This window comes from Catharus ustulatus, chromosome 5 (assembly GCF_009819885.2).
Source record: "Catharus ustulatus isolate bCatUst1 chromosome 5, bCatUst1.pri.v2, whole genome shotgun sequence".
NCBI classification, from domain to species: domain Eukaryota; kingdom Metazoa; phylum Chordata; class Aves; order Passeriformes; family Turdidae; genus Catharus; species Catharus ustulatus.
The window spans coordinates 150654-167545 of NC_046225.1; the positions used below are offsets into that span (position 1 = coordinate 150654).

The 16892-nt window shown below is 49.2% G+C and overlaps 1 protein-coding gene and 1 long non-coding RNA gene across 3 annotated transcripts in view; one reads left to right on the forward strand and one right to left on the reverse strand.

The window, feature by feature from the left end:
• ANTXR2 (ANTXR cell adhesion molecule 2) overlaps positions 1-16892 on the forward strand; it is a 74027-nt gene that overhangs the window by 32723 nt on the left and 24412 nt on the right. For both annotated transcript variants that reach the window (XM_033059431.1, XM_033059432.1), the window contains exons 11-16: positions 5753-5831; positions 8034-8129; positions 12472-12513; positions 13048-13143; positions 15729-15896; positions 16783-16863. In XM_033059431.1, the coding sequence (XP_032915322.1) occupies positions 5753-5831; positions 8034-8129; positions 12472-12513; positions 13048-13143; positions 15729-15896; positions 16783-16863 (562 nt within the window). The remainder of the gene's footprint in view (positions 1-5752; positions 5832-8033; positions 8130-12471; positions 12514-13047; positions 13144-15728; positions 15897-16782; positions 16864-16892) is intronic.
• On the reverse strand, positions 5841-13134 carry LOC116996218. Its single transcript, XR_004417911.1, has 4 exons — positions 13046-13134; positions 9225-9342; positions 8834-8927; positions 5841-6617 (listed from the first exon to the last, which is right to left on the reverse strand). It is a non-coding gene; the product is annotated as an uncharacterized LOC116996218 (long non-coding RNA).

Genomic DNA, 16892 nt, shown 5'->3' on the forward strand with positions numbered 1-16892 from the left:
CCTATGGCTACCTTTACTACTGTTATTTTTGTTTTGTCACTTTCTCTTTGCTGAGAAAGGTAAAAATTTAGAGAAGTTGTTGTCAACTAGCAAAGGCAGAGTGTTTGCAAGCTGCAGCTCAGTCTTACTTGTCTTTCAGGGTCACTCAAGGAAGGATTAAGATGCTGTGGCTGTGTTGAGCATTTCTGTTCTTTTTCTAACTCAGAAGTGACACTGAGCTCTTCCTGTGGTGCTGTTCACTAAGTAGCCTTACCACAGCCTTTGTGGCAGTGCAGACAAGGGTGTCATTTGGCCACAGAGCTGAATTGCTCACTAACGTAAGGGACAGTGCTGTGCTGAGGCGCTAGGGAGCTTGGCAGGTGGTGTCAGCGTGCAAGTGTGGGTTTAAGGACCAATTTCCCAAGCCTCATCCTCAGTCTGAAACCTACATGGTGACTACATATCACTTGGAAAATAAACATTGTTCAGAGACAAGAAGACCAATTAAAAGGAGAACTTGATAAGGTTTGCAAGTTAAGAGGCAGCATGTTGACTACAACATTTCCCATGCCACATAACACCAGTCACTATTTTGACAAGGCAAAAACACAAAGAGCCCAGGTACCTCTGAGAAGCCAGCTGTCCTTGGAGACATTCGCATGGAGGAGAGCAGGCAGGCCGCTGCTGCTGGTCCCAGCCCCCAGGATGAACTCTGAGCTCTCTCAGCTGCTCACTCTTCCAGCCTTGCTGGCCAGTGGCCAGCAGCTCTGACTCGGGGCATGCAGCCATTCCCAGCACCACTAGAAAGGGAAGTTACTTCTGCTTCTCCCTTTTGAGTTGCTGCTGCTCAGCAATTGGTAGGATACCAGCTCCTGATCAAACTGTTCTCACCTGTTCACTGCTGATCTCTCCGTTGCAGAGCCCCTGTGCCCAGGTGAAGGCAATATTCCCCGTGCTGCTGTGCCCATGGCCAGTCCTGACCTGGATGGGATAGTGGCATTACCCCTCATTGCAAACACCTGGGCTTCCCCTGCAGCCCTGGGCAGGGAGCAACGGGGTCACAACTGCTCTCATCGCACCGATTCTTCTGTTGCAACCTCACTAAGCTCAAGCATTTATTGTAGGCATTGTCTTTTATTTCTCTACACAACATTTTATTTCGACAAAAATAGCAGACAGTATGGTTCTCAGTGTCTGGTGCTCACGTGGGACAACCTCCCCCCTTCAAGATAGCCAAAGAAATCAACTCGGGTTGGGGGAAGCCAGAAATAGGGCTGGATTAGGCTTAATGTCTGTTACTAACTTCTGCAAATATTTTAGAGATACATTTAGTCTGACACAATTAGGGTATAATGGGACTTATTCACAGATGGAAACATCCTCAATGAATTGTATAGGCTAACAGGCCCCTCAGCCATATGGATGTGGTGTTAAGATCAGTAGTAATTTCTGGCGCAGTCCTTCACATCCCTCCTAGGGCACAAAGTGTTCCCAGAGCATTAGCGGGGACTGCGTGAGCAGAACTAAGTGCTGCACATTATGCACTGGCCATAGGATCCCCAGCTGAATTAATAGTCTAATTTAACAGAATAATGATGTTCCATACCCTGCTACTGCAGGTTCCTAGGATTCCACAAGATGAGAGCTAGTTCCTCGCTGGCTTCCAGCTCTCTCACATTCCCTAGGAGTTCCCTGCAGTGGAAGGTTGTGTCTCTGCACTTGGGTCTCGTTCTGTGCAAATTCAGGCCCAGACAGATAGTATATTGCATGGACATGTGGCTGGAAAAGCTAGAGGGCTCTGAGGTAACAAGAGGGAGTCCTAAAGAACCATCATCTGAATTTATCTCAGTTCTAAGCTACACCAAGAAGGGCAGGAAGAAAAGTCTTTACTAATTCTTTACCAGAATCCCCAAACACCTTAATGAATTCCAGGATGAGTCGGTCTTACTCAGGAAAATACTCAGTGCTCCTTTCTATGCCTGTGTGACTGATGGGAAGAAAACACCTCTGCCCACTTCTGCTGACTGCAGGACACGGCCTGTCCCCAGCACAGTTCCCACCAAGTGAATGGTCCCAGTGCTCCCTGGGCACAGCTGGCCTGTGGCACAGTGGGACTGCACCAAATATGACAGGCAGGGCCGGAGCCCTGCGCCAGGAGAGCTGTCCTTGTGCAGCTGGGGCTGTCGGTCTGCCAAGAGCACCACAGCCAGGAGCCTGGGCTGGAAATGCCTTCCTCTGAGTGCTGCCTCCTCCTGCAGCAGGGATGAGTCCCTGGATGCAGAGTCATCTCTGTGCTCTGGGAGTGTTTGTTAACAGAGCAGGGAACGAGTTGTCTCTGCTTGGCTCATGGAGAATGGAGGGCTAAATCTAATTGTACCCCGGCAAGCCGTGGCCAAAGACAGAGTGAGCTTGGTCAAATGAGGCCCGTATTACAAAGCTATCCATTATTTCATGAAAGCACTGTTGGAAGGGAAAGCACCCTTAAAATACACAGACCTGTTTTTTGCCTTTGTCCTATGTACAGCATTTTTGCTATTTTAGTGCAGGCAGTTGATTCTGAAGTACCTTTGTCACCGTAATTTTAGTAACTTTTTGAGCAGTTGCCAGTTTAATTTTCAGTGTGTGAAAATTGGAGGTAAATTATTTATTACTTCCAGCAAATGTCTTTCACAATTGTATTTAATTTTTTCATCTTTTTTAATGGGTCATAAAATGGCAGTCTTTTAGTAGCTTCCCATAAAGTAAGGAGCAAATGAATACTTTGCAAATAGGTGGATGGAAATGTCAGTTGTATTTCACACGGAATGGGAGGCTTTAGACCAGAGTTGCAGGGACATATGGCACTGGGCCACATCCCTCTGCTGTCACAATGAACCAGCAGCGGGCACAATGGAAAGTCTCCTCAAGTTATATTTTTGGGTAGATTGTGTGTTAGGATGGACAGTGGGCCAGGACCGACACAGCTTCAAGTTGTGGCAACCTTTGGTCAGAAATGAGAACATTTTTAAAAAGCTCTTTTCAGACTTCAGTTTTCCAGGATTGGTTCCCATCCAAGAAGTGATGTTGCACAGACAGATAGGAAAATCCCTTCCACATGGAGGAAGGGCATGAACTGTAAAGGCAAGGCAGCTTTTCCTAGTGCAGGTTTGAAGTGCAGACTGCCTGAAAGGTACACAGCGCTGCAGCAGAGGCAGAGCAGTGGGGTTTGTGCTGCACAGCCCTGTAAGTACTTGTGCTCCTGCCAGCTCTCTGATCCCACCTCGCTCAGGTGTGGGGTCACAAGGGAGCAGAGGATGGGAATGAGCATCCTGGCTCCAGTGCAAAGCCACTGTGTGGTGTGGGCACTGCTGGGCTTTGGAGAAGGGGTGAGCAGGGCTGTGCTGCCTTTCCCTGCAGCCTGGCCCTGCAGCCCTGTGTGCCAGCTGCACAGAGAGGAGCTGCCCAGCTCTGCCTGTTCCTGCTGCCAGGCTGCAGGATGTGCTGGGGATGGAACAATGCTGCCTGGCTCTTGAGGGGGTTTCTTCGAGGGCCCTGAGGAGATAGCCCACTCTGTGGCACTTTGCAGAGATGAGCCCTCAGCTGGGACCTGTGCTGGTACAGAACTGGCACAGACAGCCTCACTCGCCCTCCCTGTGAACCAGGGCTGTGCCCAAGGGCTGCCTGGCTGCAGGCACTGCCATGTTCTCTTGACCTGGCTGTTCTGAGCTCCGCGGGAGGGACTTGGCCCTTGCACAACACACAATCACCTGTGGGGAATGCAGGGGCCTGAGACATGGGATCAACGCTGCTTGTCATTTTCACCTCAGAATATGTTTAGTTTTGGCACAGGGCTGAGCTAAAAGCGTGGCTGGTTGCTGGTAAACACCAGGGTGTGTTTGTGTCTATGTCTGTTTCTGAGCTGTGTGTGAAGGAGCAGCAGAAGCAGGACGCCTCCTTCTGGGACTCCCAGTTTAAGGGACACTGTTTGTATGAATCACAAGTACCCACAGCCCAGCAAACAGGTGGCTTCTCAAGAAAAGAGAGAACGGATTCAGTGTCCCCTAGAGCCATGGCAGTCTCAGGGAGGGAGTGCTTTTGTGTGTTGACAGGTTCATCCTTTTGAAGATGAGGTAATTATCTGTGTGAGTTCACTCTGGCTGGCACAAGTGAGTGGGTATGATAGCTCCAGTGACATCTCCAGTGGCTCATGCCTGCAGCGGTGTATCAGGCTGGGAGTGGGTAGGGCAGGGCTGCCCTCCTGCAGTGTGTCAGTGCTGGAGCTGATTGCTCAGTGAGCTGCTCTCTGGCATCCATCAGTGTGCCTGCAGCGGGACTGTGCGGTGGCACCTGGCACCACATGGCACCACTCGGCACCGGGGCTGGGAATACAGTCCTGGCTAGTACCTAGTTATAATTAACTAGGAACAGTCACTGTGATACAAACAGCCAGGTCTACAGTGGCCTGCAGTCCACTGGGAAATCTTTGCTGTTTTACAGAGTGTTTCACACAACCCAGGTAGCTCAAGGACATGTCAAGGTCCCCAGGATGCCAGGGAATGATCCTTTCCTTTAGTGTGCCTTACATGTTTTCCCCAGGTGTGTTTTGTGCCCCTGCTTTGCTCCATTTGCTAACAAAGCAGCCTCCTTCCTCACCAGGGGCATTCCAGGCAGGACTCAGAGGGCCGCCAGTTCACGCAGGACTGCCAGGGCAGCTGCAGGAATATGCCAGCAGCTCAGCCTGGGGGTGCTCCTCTCCCCCAGGGGAGGCAGGAAACCTCCTGCCCTGCAGTTCCAGGAGTGTTTGGCACTTGAGCCAACTTGAGCAGAATCCTCACGCTTCAACTTCCCTCAGCATTTCCCATTACAATGCCGAAACAAATAATTGGAATTTAAAATAATAAAAAGCACCACATCTCAAAAAAACTAATCATTGACCAAACTTTCACTGTGGTTTGATTTATAGCTCTGCAAGGGAATCAAATAGCTTCGGTTTTCTTATTGGTTCTGACCAGTGAATTCTGATTAGAAGGAAATTAGAGTTATTCTTTCTATTGGATCAATTATTCAGAACAGAGATCATTTAAAAATTAGTTTAGTGGAAGCAGCACACTTAATTTTTGCTAAAACTGAAGAAGAAATTAGCCAAATTAGCTAAAATAGCTTTGAACTCCATATTGACTACAGTGTTTGTGCCAGAATAAAAACTCATGACATGTAAGAACGGTGTAAATGATTAATCATTTTAATTCATGGATATCTACATTTTTATTTAATTACATCTATGCATAACATAAACTGTCTGAATCCTGGGAATCCAAGCCAGAGAAGCTGAGGAGTCTTCTTCTGTTTAACATCCACCATGTGTTGTTTTCTTGTAGGGTTAATTTGTAAAATGTAAACCACATACCATTTGTATGCAGTGTTCGGGGCTATTTATAGCAAGTCCTGACCATTTATAATTATCCGACATCTTTACCCATAATGTCTGTGTGTGACTAAGGAGATACTTATGGAACAGACAAAACAATGCTGCTTTTTACAGCTGAACTTGAGTTTATTTTATGTAAAACTTTTGGGACTATTGTCTGCTCTGTGGAATGGGGAAGGGATATTCTCTACTTGGCCAGCTCTTTGTCAAGGAGACCCAACTTATTCCCAAATAGGAATAAGCACAGGCCTCCATTTCCCCCGAGGAAATGGAGCAGAGGCTTTAGGTACAAGTGCCTGCGGAGCAGGTGTGAGCCCTTCCGGGCTGTTCCATGGCTGCTCATGTTTCTTCTTTGTCTCTTGGCAGAACCCTGGAGGTTTTGGTGAGTTTGAATGAAGGCCAGTCTTTCATGTCCAGCTCGTTAACCATCACTGCTTCAGAGTGTGTAAGTGAAGGACTCATAACTCCTTATAAAATCCCCACACCCCGTTTCTCTTTGGGCTGTGCACTGCAAGACCTCAGAGCAGAGAACCTCTGCTTCCACTTTCCTGTGCCAAGCTGTGTCTTTCCAAGTGCTGGAGGCTTCCTGCCCTCAGAGCCCTGCTCACAGTAGGCACCATGTCCTGAGGGCCAGGTGTGGCAGGCACCCGGGGTCCCATTCTGGCACGGCTCTCCCCTGGGTAGGACTGAGGGAGCACATGGCACAAGCTCGGCCCTTCAGCTGGGTGTAGAGAGAGCTTACAGCCCTGTAGGGGTACTAATGCTCTGTAACTCTGGGGCCTGAGTGAGGAGCGCAGGCTCTTAGCTCTTGTTCATCCAGGGAGACAGAGGCCAGTGTCCCACTTAGACCTAGGAGTGAGGCACTGTAAACATCCTGCTAAGTGTGAGCACAGGTTATAGAAAAGATAAAATAAAAGCTGCTTCTGGGGGACACCACACTCTGGTGCAGCCAGTGACTGTTCCAATTTAATACATAGATTTCCTACTCTCACATGTTTGCTCTCCTTTAATTCCTTTTGTATTACACAGGACAGCTGGAATTTGCAGAGGGAGACACAAGCCCACAGTGTTGAGAATGTGTTGTGCAAGTGGGCCTTTAAATGTGTCTCACCTTGAGTGTGACTGGAGAGCAGCTTTTCCATTTGGGCGTGGAGCACAGAGAGAATAGAATCTCTTTCGCCAACCATCACACATTGCTCTCAACACGATTTCTTTGCTAACAGATCAGTAACTGAAAAGAGAAAAAATGACATTTTTATTCTATTGGTGCAGCTGTAAAGATCAGAGATCCAGTGCAGCCCTGCAGTTTGAGGAGGGGAAGCCTGGCTGAGCTGGGAGCCGAAGGAACACACGGAGCACAAATGACAGTTCCCTGTTCCAGGGCCTCTGTCGGTCGGCAGCATGCCAGCCGTACAGCCAGGCAGGGTGGCTGAGGCTGTGCAGCACAGGGGCTGCTGCAGCCCAGCTGCAGCCTGCCTGCACTTCAGCCCTCACAGGGAAGGCAACACATGGTGCCCCTGTAAGAGCTGCCAGGAGTGCACAGTGAGGGAACTGAAAAGCCCTGACGCAAAGCAGCTCAGAGCGAGGTGCTGGGCACGGCCTTCCCTCCCACTGTGCTACATGGCAGCTCTGCTGCTCTGTGCCCACAGCCTGCCCTGGCAGGAAGCAGAGAGCTACAGATGTGCCCAGCAGCAGGAAGAGATTCTCAGCAGCCTTTTTTGTCTCTTTCTGGTTTCTGCTCTTGGCCTGTGCTGCAGCAAAGGCAGCTCTACACAAGAACTGCTGTTTCCATAGTAGCAGATGGGCAACTCAAGAAATGGGTCACTGCTAGAACTGCTCACTAATTCTGGGAGCTGAGCAGCTGATGGCTGACTGGGAGATGAGTTACAAGTTAGAGCCTCCCAGCAAACACACGTTACTGCAGTGAAAACAAACACACATTAGGCACCCAGGCACCCACTGTACCTGTGTGCCTCACTGCCCCTGGGACATGGCTCTGTTCCACCTCCATGTGCAGTGGAGCACCTCTGGGTCAGGACAGCAGGACAGCTCATGCAATTTCCCTGGGTCTCTCCTTTTTTCCTAGCTGAAGTCTGAATAGCCCTTATTTTCCTAGGGATGCTATTGTGTTTCTGTCAGTATTGTTCTGAAAGCCTAAAGTGTAGGAATACAGACACCCCCAGGCAGTGGGTTGGAGGTGTGGGAGGTGGGCTGCTCAGTTCTGCAGGATGAGTGTTGCTGGAAGCAGGAACACCCCCTCCTTCAGTCTGAGGTTTCCACAGCTTGGCTGCAAGGAGTCAGAGTGCCACAGTGTGTGCAGGAGTGTGGGTGATCAGCCTCAGAGCCTCACACGTGTACTGCATGTAGAGACGTCTTAAACTCTCCCGGCACGCTTCCCAGTCTGTGTGTGAGACCTGTGTCCTCAAGGGGGAGAAGGGCACCTCTCACCCATGGGCTGTGTCTGGTGGCTCATTCTTTAGCAGGCAATGGACTCTGTCTTTTCCTTAAGCTGGGCCTTGTTCTGATCTCAGGGCTATCAGTTGTACAAGTTTTACAAGAGAAGCAAGCCCCTGTGCTGAGGAGAACTAATGCTGGTGTTGGGGTGAGTGGTGAAGCAGCACTGACGCTGTCCCTGCTGTCTCTGCAGTCCAGTGGCGTGGCAGCACTCATTGCTGTCCTCGTGCTCCTGCTGCTGGTGGCACTCGGCCTGCTCTGGTGGTTCTGGCCCCTCTGCTGCAAAGTGGTGAGTACACACCGTGGGGAACAGCCTGCACCCTGAGCCACAGGTGGGAAACACAGATTGGGTAGGAAACCAGTTCTGTGCTGGGGAGGCAGCTCTGGGGGAGCTTGTGACAGGCAGGAAAGGGCTGGGGAGAGCAGCTCCAGCACTGGGGCTCCAGTGGGCACAGCCCTGCTTGTCTGAGATGCACACACAGCAACCAGCACCAGCACAGTGCTGTTACTGGGAATGGGGTGGCCTTAATGGTGTGCAGATGTTACCCTGAAATCAAGGACCACTTTAAAACTGCTCTCAGTAAAATTGGTATTTGTAGTCCATTATGGGCTCTCAGGTTGGAAATCCCTATTTTTTTTCATAATCCCTGCACACATCCATCTCTTTATCTGAGTGCACTCTATCCTCACCCCAGCAGCAGCACTGTTGGTCACTTGCCTCCTGCCATTCCTTTCTGGAGCAGCACGGAAGTTTATTATTCATCCAGCTCAAAGACAGCAGGGAGGACTTGGGAAATGGAGATTGCTTCCCTGGTCTGGGTTCCTGTTCTTGTCTGGGGCCTGTGGAATGTGGGGCAGAGAGGAACTGCCCTTCCCACCTAATCATGATGAGGCCCTTGTGACCTGGTGGCCCCTGGCTGCCCAAAGGCAGGAAATCTCAGCCCGATGTGTACCCTCACAGTCTGAGGTTCCTGAGATGAGAAAAAGCCTCACTTGTTCTCATTCTCCACAGCACAGGCCCAACAGAAATCCAGGGAGGTTCCTATTAATCACCTCACCTCCACTTGATGGTATATGGTGAGCCTCCCTGTGGAAAAGGAACATTAGAAATCAGTAAGAAGCAAGTTCCTGGTTTTCTTATTTTAAAAAACCTAACTCTGATTTATAAACCAGCTTCCTAAGTTAAAACTCCTACATGAAGCAGCCCAGTAGGTAGTTCTATAGTATCAATTTCCAGCCTTACAAAACCATAGTTCTTCAAATGCTTGTGCCCTCTGTGTTTCCTCCCCCTCCTGTGGATACTATTTGTTACTTCAAAAGCAAAGATAATCTTAGGCCTCTTTGCTACAACACTCCCGAGTTCCAACCCCACACGCGAACCTACTGTGGAATACTGATCCTTCCTCAGTTCCTGCCCTTCTCTCCTGCACATGAGGCTTGGACATCCATCACCTGGAAGGGCCACTTGTGGCTTAGTAGTCCTGGTCTTCAGGGCAGCGTCACTGAGGAGAGAAGGCAGCATTAGAGTCAGGCATGACCAGGCTCTGCTTCCTGGCAGAGCACAGCGCCTGGTTTACTGGAACAAAGAGCAGGAGCCCAGGAGTCAGACTCAGGAAAAAAGAGGGACAGGGTGTTGTGGGCAGAACAAGTGTCTGAAGCCAGGCAGGTGTGTTACCCGTGCCCACAGGCCCAGCTCCATCCTGGCTGGGGCTCAGTCTCACACCGTTCCATGGTGTGAGTCCCATGCACACTCAGAGGGTGGGGCAGGAGGACTCTTCCTTTTCCTTCCTTGTCCCCCCGCTTTCAAGGGTTTCACTGTGACAGTTCTGCCACTTTTCCCTCGCTGTGGAACATATGATTGCAGCAAGCTGGCTGTAGGCTCTGTGCTGACATCTCCTAATGCCCACATCATGGAGCATCAGAGAAGTGTTAATGACTGGATCAGAGGCACTGCTGCCTCAAGCACCAACTTCTTTTTTCTAATGATTTCTTTAACTAAATCAGCTCTTCTCCAAAACTCAGACCTTAATTCTTTGCAACTCACTAAATGAGATGGAGCTTTGCCCAGAGAGGCTGATGATAAAACCAAACAAACTAAGGAAAAAGCCGATCTCTCCCTGAGGATGGTAAGATGGCAGCGTTGTTCAGAGGCTTTGTCATTGAAAACAATCTGAATCCAACTCAGGAAAAGTTAATGTACAATGCTCGGGTCTTCCTGTGTGCAGTTCTGTGTGCAACTCCATGCAGAGCTGCACGTGTGCCTTGGATTTCTCTTTTTCATAAACAGCTTTCTACTGATTTCACTTGTAATACCACACAATTGAGAAGAATCCTTGTGTGTGCATGTGTGATTTGAGTGTGTGAGTGTGAGAGGCTGTGGAAGCATAAGGATGCAGGCATTGACATTCCAGTGCTGTCAGCAGGGTGAGGAGCTGCTACTCAAAGCAGATTATTTTCTCACACCACTGTCACTTTTAAAACAAGTTTCATTTTCTGAAGCCATTAGAAATAACAGCTAATTAATGGATTGCTTGGCTTTAAACTGAATTTCCCCTCAAACTTCAGGGAGCTCAGGAGCTGGCACAGGATTAATCCTCCGCTTGAGGAGATGAGCAAAAGCTGCCATTGACTACTGCCTTAGGAAGCCACAGTGAGCTCAAACAAGTCAGATTTCCCTTGATTGTCCAGGGTGGGAATTGTGATTCCTACATATTCAGTGGGCACAAAGCCCACGGAATTCCACCCCTCATTATGGAGAGGTTTCCTGGGCAAAGCCGCCTGTGCTGACAGATGGGAGGTTTCAGAGTGGCACAGCTATAGAAAGGGAAGGGCAGTGCCATTTCATGTGGGTACGTACACATCTACCTAAGACGACTTTCTCCTGTACAGTTTGCAGGCCTGACAGAGAAAGAGACAGTTTTGGGATGATGGTTAGGGACAGGTGAAATGGAAATAAGAACAGAAATTAAATAAGATGACCCTTCATTGAGTGAATGTGCTGCTTTACTGTTTCCAGTCTCCTAATTGCTTTCAGCGAGAATAAGTATCTCCAGGCTTTGGCAAATCCTACTCAGCATCCAAGTATCTCCCAGGATCTGTCTCACAATCCCTCTGTGTTGCTGTTTCATGTAAAGTTAGGGTAATGATTCCATTGTGGCTCTCAGGAATGTTTCACTCATTAATTACTTTCTGTTAAGTATGCTGGAAACTCCTGATGGCTGGGAAGGAAAAGTGTTCAGAACTATTTAAAGAAAAGTAATGTCTGGCATGCTATTGCAACATCCTAACAGCAAAGGGATGTCTAGGTGAAATCCACCTAATCCACCCAAAGCACTCTAACCTTGACAAATGAGCCATTCCATATCTTAAACCTGAAGGGCTGTGGAAAACTGGTACCAGGGGTGCCATAAGTTATTTCTCCTCTTGGGCAGAATTTCTTTATGCACTGCTGAAAGTCCACAGCCTGTTTAGGCAGTCACTAGTAACTATCTGGGTGGCACTGACAACTGAAATGTAAATCAAGATGGAAAGCTCTATTGATGAAGAAAAAACTGTTGCTTTCATATATTATGCTGACTCTCTCTGCAGTGATATTGTTCATAGGCAGTGTTTACTGAAAATACCAACATTAAATAGCACAGAGTGAATAAAATAAGGCATATTTCAATTAAGTTACTTAGATTGAGGTGTTTGTCAGCATAGACAGTTTTGGATATGTTTGTGTAGTATCAAGGCATAGCAACAACAGACTCCCTGATGATACTCATGGTGTACTTTTTAGTCACTTCCAGGCAATACCCAAGCCCAAAACATGACCCAATGTCCCCAAAGAATTCACTGTGAGCTTGCAAACCTGATTTTGTCATGGAGGAGTGGCTGTGCATTCAGTTTTCGGCCGAGTCAGTGAAGAGGGTCCCTTGCCTACCTCTCCCCTGCTGGGACTGCCAGTGCTGGGCATTCTCTGAGCTTTGTGTGGATGTGACAGAGGGAATAGGAAGAGACTGTAGGGAGAGATTTAAATAGAGGTGTAAGAAATGCTCGGGAGGGGGCCTCACCCAGAGCAGTGTCACAAGTGTGGGAGTGTGACTGCAGCACAGGCACTGCACAGTCACGGAGCTGGGAGGTGGGAAATGGGAGGGCTGCGGAAGCAGCCGGGACATGCAGAGGTGAAGCCTGAGCTGCCAGCAGGCATTTCACACTTGTCACTGGGCCAGAGATTTGCCAGCAGCATGGCAGCAGCAGCAGCAGCAGCTCGGCCCACGACTGTGCAGGACCTCACACAGGAAAAGCCTCGGACGTGTTTCCTCCGGGATTGCTCCCAGCGTCTGGGGGGTCTCGGCAGTGGCTGTTCTCACAGTGGCTGAGGCTCATCCGGCCAGGAAGCGCAGTGGCAGACACGTCTGCCCAGAGTGTCTGCAGCCAGGGATGGCAGTTCTGGCAGACACATGGTGGTCATTTCCAGAAGGCCTTGCTGATGGATGCTCAGGGGAGCGGGCAGCAGAGGCTGCCAGCTTGCTGCTGGTCATGGGAGCTTGGGTGCAAACAGGTCACTCTTACTGGGGGCTGTTGGCTGTTGCCTTTGGCTGCTGCCAGTGCAGCACCGTAATGTCTCCTGTGTTTGATTCTTTCAGGTCATCAAGGATCCCCCTCCACCTCCACCAGCCCCAAAAGAGGTATGGTCTGATGGTGCTCATTGTACCCCACCTGCGTGCTGCGTGTCCAGCTCCTTGTCCGAGTGCTGCTGGGGAAAGGACTGGCCCGGGGGTGGGGGTGTTTCTGCAGTGCAGAACAGGCCTGCCAGAGAGAACAGATCTCTGCTCTGCCTCAGTTCAGTGTGGCCTGAATGAAGCCTGGATCCACAGAAACACTTAGGGCCTTTATTCCAAGATAGATTTGCTTTTCACATTCTGCACTGAAAGCAGAAAGCTTGAATAGCCCTTGTCCAGTATCTAAAGCTTCATGTAGGACTTAGGCAGCATTTTTCCCCAGCTCTGTCATTCCAGACACTGAGGAATTCCCTTCACAAAGGAATTGCTCTCCCTCTCATGGGCAGTAACACTCTGGAGTCTGTGCTGTCCTCAGTGTCTGCACCCTTTCACAACCAACAGGGTATGCTCTGGGACCTCCAGTGAAATACACAGAAAAGACATTCAGTGTGTGTGTGTAAGTATCTTTTAAAAGTAAATATCATTTGAATGTACTTACAGGAAGAAGAACAGCAGCCTTTGCCTTCCAAGAAGTGGCCCACAGTGGATGCTTCCTACTATGGTGGACGAGGAGTGGGGGGAATTAAGAGGATGGAGGTTGGTATGATTTGGAGATGGCAGTTCCCTCAAGCATGAGCTCTCTGAGGCTGCAAGCATGGAAACAAAGACTTGAAAGTGCACAGAAAATACAAGGCCATAATGTGTGCTTGTCTTCCCACTGGCATAAGCCTTGGAAAATTCGTTACCATATCGAACAATTCTGACCTTGCCTCTGAAAGAACAGCTTTCAGTAGTTCCATTTGACTGGGACTTTAAATAGCTGCCTCAAGACATGCTCTTTCCATCAAGCTAATGAGAAAGAGAGAGTGAGAGCCTTTTCTGCGTGTTTTGGAAGGAATCACAGTGAAACATAAGTCCCTCAAGTGTGGGCCAGCCAAATGCGCTGACAATGGTGACGCTGAGGAGAGGCTTGATCCCAGAGGGACTCGCAGCGACAACAGAGCCTGTCTTTGAAGAGACATGATAGCATCATGTTAATTAAAACAGAATGAAGAATGTGCATCCTTATGGGCACATCCTTATGGCAGGTTCTGTAGTCAAGTGAGCCTATATGGAATGTGCAAAGCAGTTCCTAACTGCAGTCCAGGAAGCTGTCTGTCTGAAACACACACCTAGGCCATACCAAGGTGTCTTGATGAAACTGTAACGGTATTGGCCTAATCATCTTTGCTTGGTACTTTTTAAATGCAGCAGCAGAACAGGCAGGTTTGAAGCTGTCTCGCTTATGAGCATTTTCTTCAGCAGTTCCTCTAAATTGCTAATTTAGAGGAGCTTCAGATTTCACAGAAAGCAAACATTTTGAGTGTTTTTCAGAGGCAAACTAGGAAATGCTTTTCAACATCAAGAAATACAAGGGTGGATTTGAGGGAAACTATGATAGCCTCCAGGAGGGGCTCCCAAATGGCATCCTGCACAACGGAGCAGAAACCATGAACACAAGTCACATCAAGACCACAAAGAGAGACGTGTTCAGCCCATGGCAAAAATGCAAATGAGGGTAGAAAGTGATGATGAGGTTAGAAAACCTTTTCATCTGTGGTAGCAATTTTGTGCAGGACTAAGGGCTAAAGATGTAAACCAATTGAAATTCCTGCCAGCCTAATCATGGGCCCTAGAAAAAAGCCCCCCTTCTGTGGGGCTGTGGCTCTGTCCATCCCAGAGCAGTGACAGGTCTGGCTGGGCACTGCTGGTCAGCGCCTCCAGGTTTGACTGCAGAGCTTCACCTCTGCCCTGCTGTGTCTGGGCTGGGGCTGGAAACACAGGCTCAGGCTGCTGGGACAGCAGGACAGGCCTCACAGCTCTCCCTGGCTCAGAAAAGCACACTGCTCCTTTGGGGAGTCAGGACAGAAGTGAGAGAAAACACCTCGAGAGGTTGTTCCTTACCTGGCACTGTGCTGTGGCCAGTGACAAACTTGTGATGACATTGCTTCCATGTTTGCAGTCCATGTGGCAGTGGAGTCATCTGGTTTTTATTGCTTCTCTGGCCTCTTGTCTTCTGCCATTCCTCCAGCAGCTTGATTCTTCTGGCAGCTTCCCTTTCTGGAGAAGGCAAGGGAGTGAAACAGCACCTGTGCACTTCCCACTCCTTGCTGGGGCAGGTTCCCATCCACTCCTGCCTTCCCCACCAGCTCCACCCTTCTGGGACAGTCCCAGACAGCTTGGGCACTGCTGCTTGCTCTCCTGGCTCTGTCTTTTGGCATTGCTGTAAAGGTTTGTGATGTCATTGCCAGACCCCACCTGTTAGAGTTAATTCAATTTTATGTCAGAATTGGGTGGTCAGACTTCACCAGTTCTGATTTCTTCTGGGTAATGTGGCTTCTGTCTGAAGGAGAAGGTGATTTTTTCAGTTTGGGATCCACCATCTAATGGTTTTAACAGTGTTTATAATATATTTTACCAGCCACATGACAATCCCTGCAAAAGTACCACTGATCACAGTGAAAGACATGGGTGTACAGGAGCTTCCTGGCAGGCAGATCACAGCAAATAGTATTATTATGGGAAGTCTTACTGAAATGATCCAGGCCACCTTCACTAAGGAGTCTCAAACTCCAGCCACAGCTTTTAGCTGTTCCTTTCCAGATGAGAAGGGAACAGCCTTGTCCAGGCTTGTTTGTGTGAGCAGTACGGCAAACAGCCCTGCTCAGATTGCTGCATGGTGCTTCCAGTCACAAGGTGAAACATCTGTCTTAGCAGGAAGGTTTTCCATGTATTTCATGTTCAGAGCACAGGGAACATAGCCTGTAAGGGAATGGGAATATGTGTCTGCCTCCCCAATAGTGATAACCCAGGTGTCTTTCAACTCTCTATCTAGGCTTTCATGGGTGCCAGATTAAGGTCTGGTTAAATAAGAAGTGGAAATTATATTTTTATATCATTACTTAGAGAAGATTTTACAGATTCCCTATCCTGTGCAGCCCATGTGAAGCAAGATAGGATTTGCTTTCACTGCTGAGACTTATTTACAGACATTTACCTAAGACTGTTGTTATCATAATGAAGAGGTAGTGTTCTCCTCAGTACCTCCTCCCTTGTTTATCCAGCACCTCTTCAGATTTATCCCCTGTTATTTGCAGCAGTTTCCCTGCCCTGACTCACACATGAACTCTGCCTTTCCTCAGGTGCGCTGGGGCGACAAAGGCTCCACAGAAGAAGGGGCCAGATTAGAAAAAGCAAAGAATGCTGTGGTGAAACTCCCAGAAGAATCAGAAGAACCTTTTCACCCTAAACCACCTAAACGAAAGCCTACCTCACCAGCCATGCAGCAGAAGTGGTACACGCCAATCAAGGTATCTGTTGAGTCTTTGGTAGCATTTGTTACTGAGGGCTGGATTCTTTGTGCCTTAGTGCAGGCTGAGCTGTGTGTTACTTTCCAAGTGTTCCCATTCAAGTGTAATGTGCTATTCTCGAAGGGAACACCTACTCAGCAGGGATGGCAGGAGCAGTTTGTAGCCCTAAATGCAATCCTTGATCATTACTGCCACGTGCTGCTTGCCTCCCCTTAAAAAGGGACATATTGTGCAGTGAGAGCATTAAAATCTATGAGGGCTTTGCTGGCTTAGTAGAGCTAATTAAACTGAAAACTGCACAGTTTGTAGCTGCTACACTAAGTTTTAAACACACATTGTCATGACAAACCAAGAAAAGAAAAACATTATATAAAACAATGTAATGCAAGAAGTCTGACAAAAAGTAAATTGTTCTACCTGGCTGATCAGAGTGGTGCTCTGAGACACCTGCAGACAGAGCACAAGCACTGTTTACAGGGGGAGAGCAGGTCTGTAAATCCCTTGCCTTTAGGAGTTAGGAGCAGAAAACACACAGCTGGGACTCGGGATACCTGTGTTGTCCCAAGTGCCTGCAAGTCCTTTGTGACCCCCAGAAAGCCCTGAAGCCGTGATGTGCAGACACACGGGACAGGCCAGGTCTGGAACCATCTGTGCAGAGCGGGGTGCTCTGCTCCCCGGCAGGTGAGTGCCCTCCCTGGCACTGCAGGTGGGCAGGAGCAGCACCACGGTGCTTGCAGGGGATGCAGGCCAGGCTTAGTTCAGCTTATCTGGCTCCAGGGAAGCGGAGCTCCGTTGTGGCACTCCAGGTGCCCAGGGTGCCCCTGGGCAGCCCCGTGTGGGCAGGGTGTGCTGCTGCTCCCTGACTGAGCCCACTGTGTTCCCGCAGGGCCGGCTGGACGCGCTGTGGGCGCTGCTGCGGCGCCAGTACGACAGAGTCTCGCTGATGCGGCCACAGCAAGGAGACCAGGTGGGTGTGGGTGCATGGCATGGGGGGGA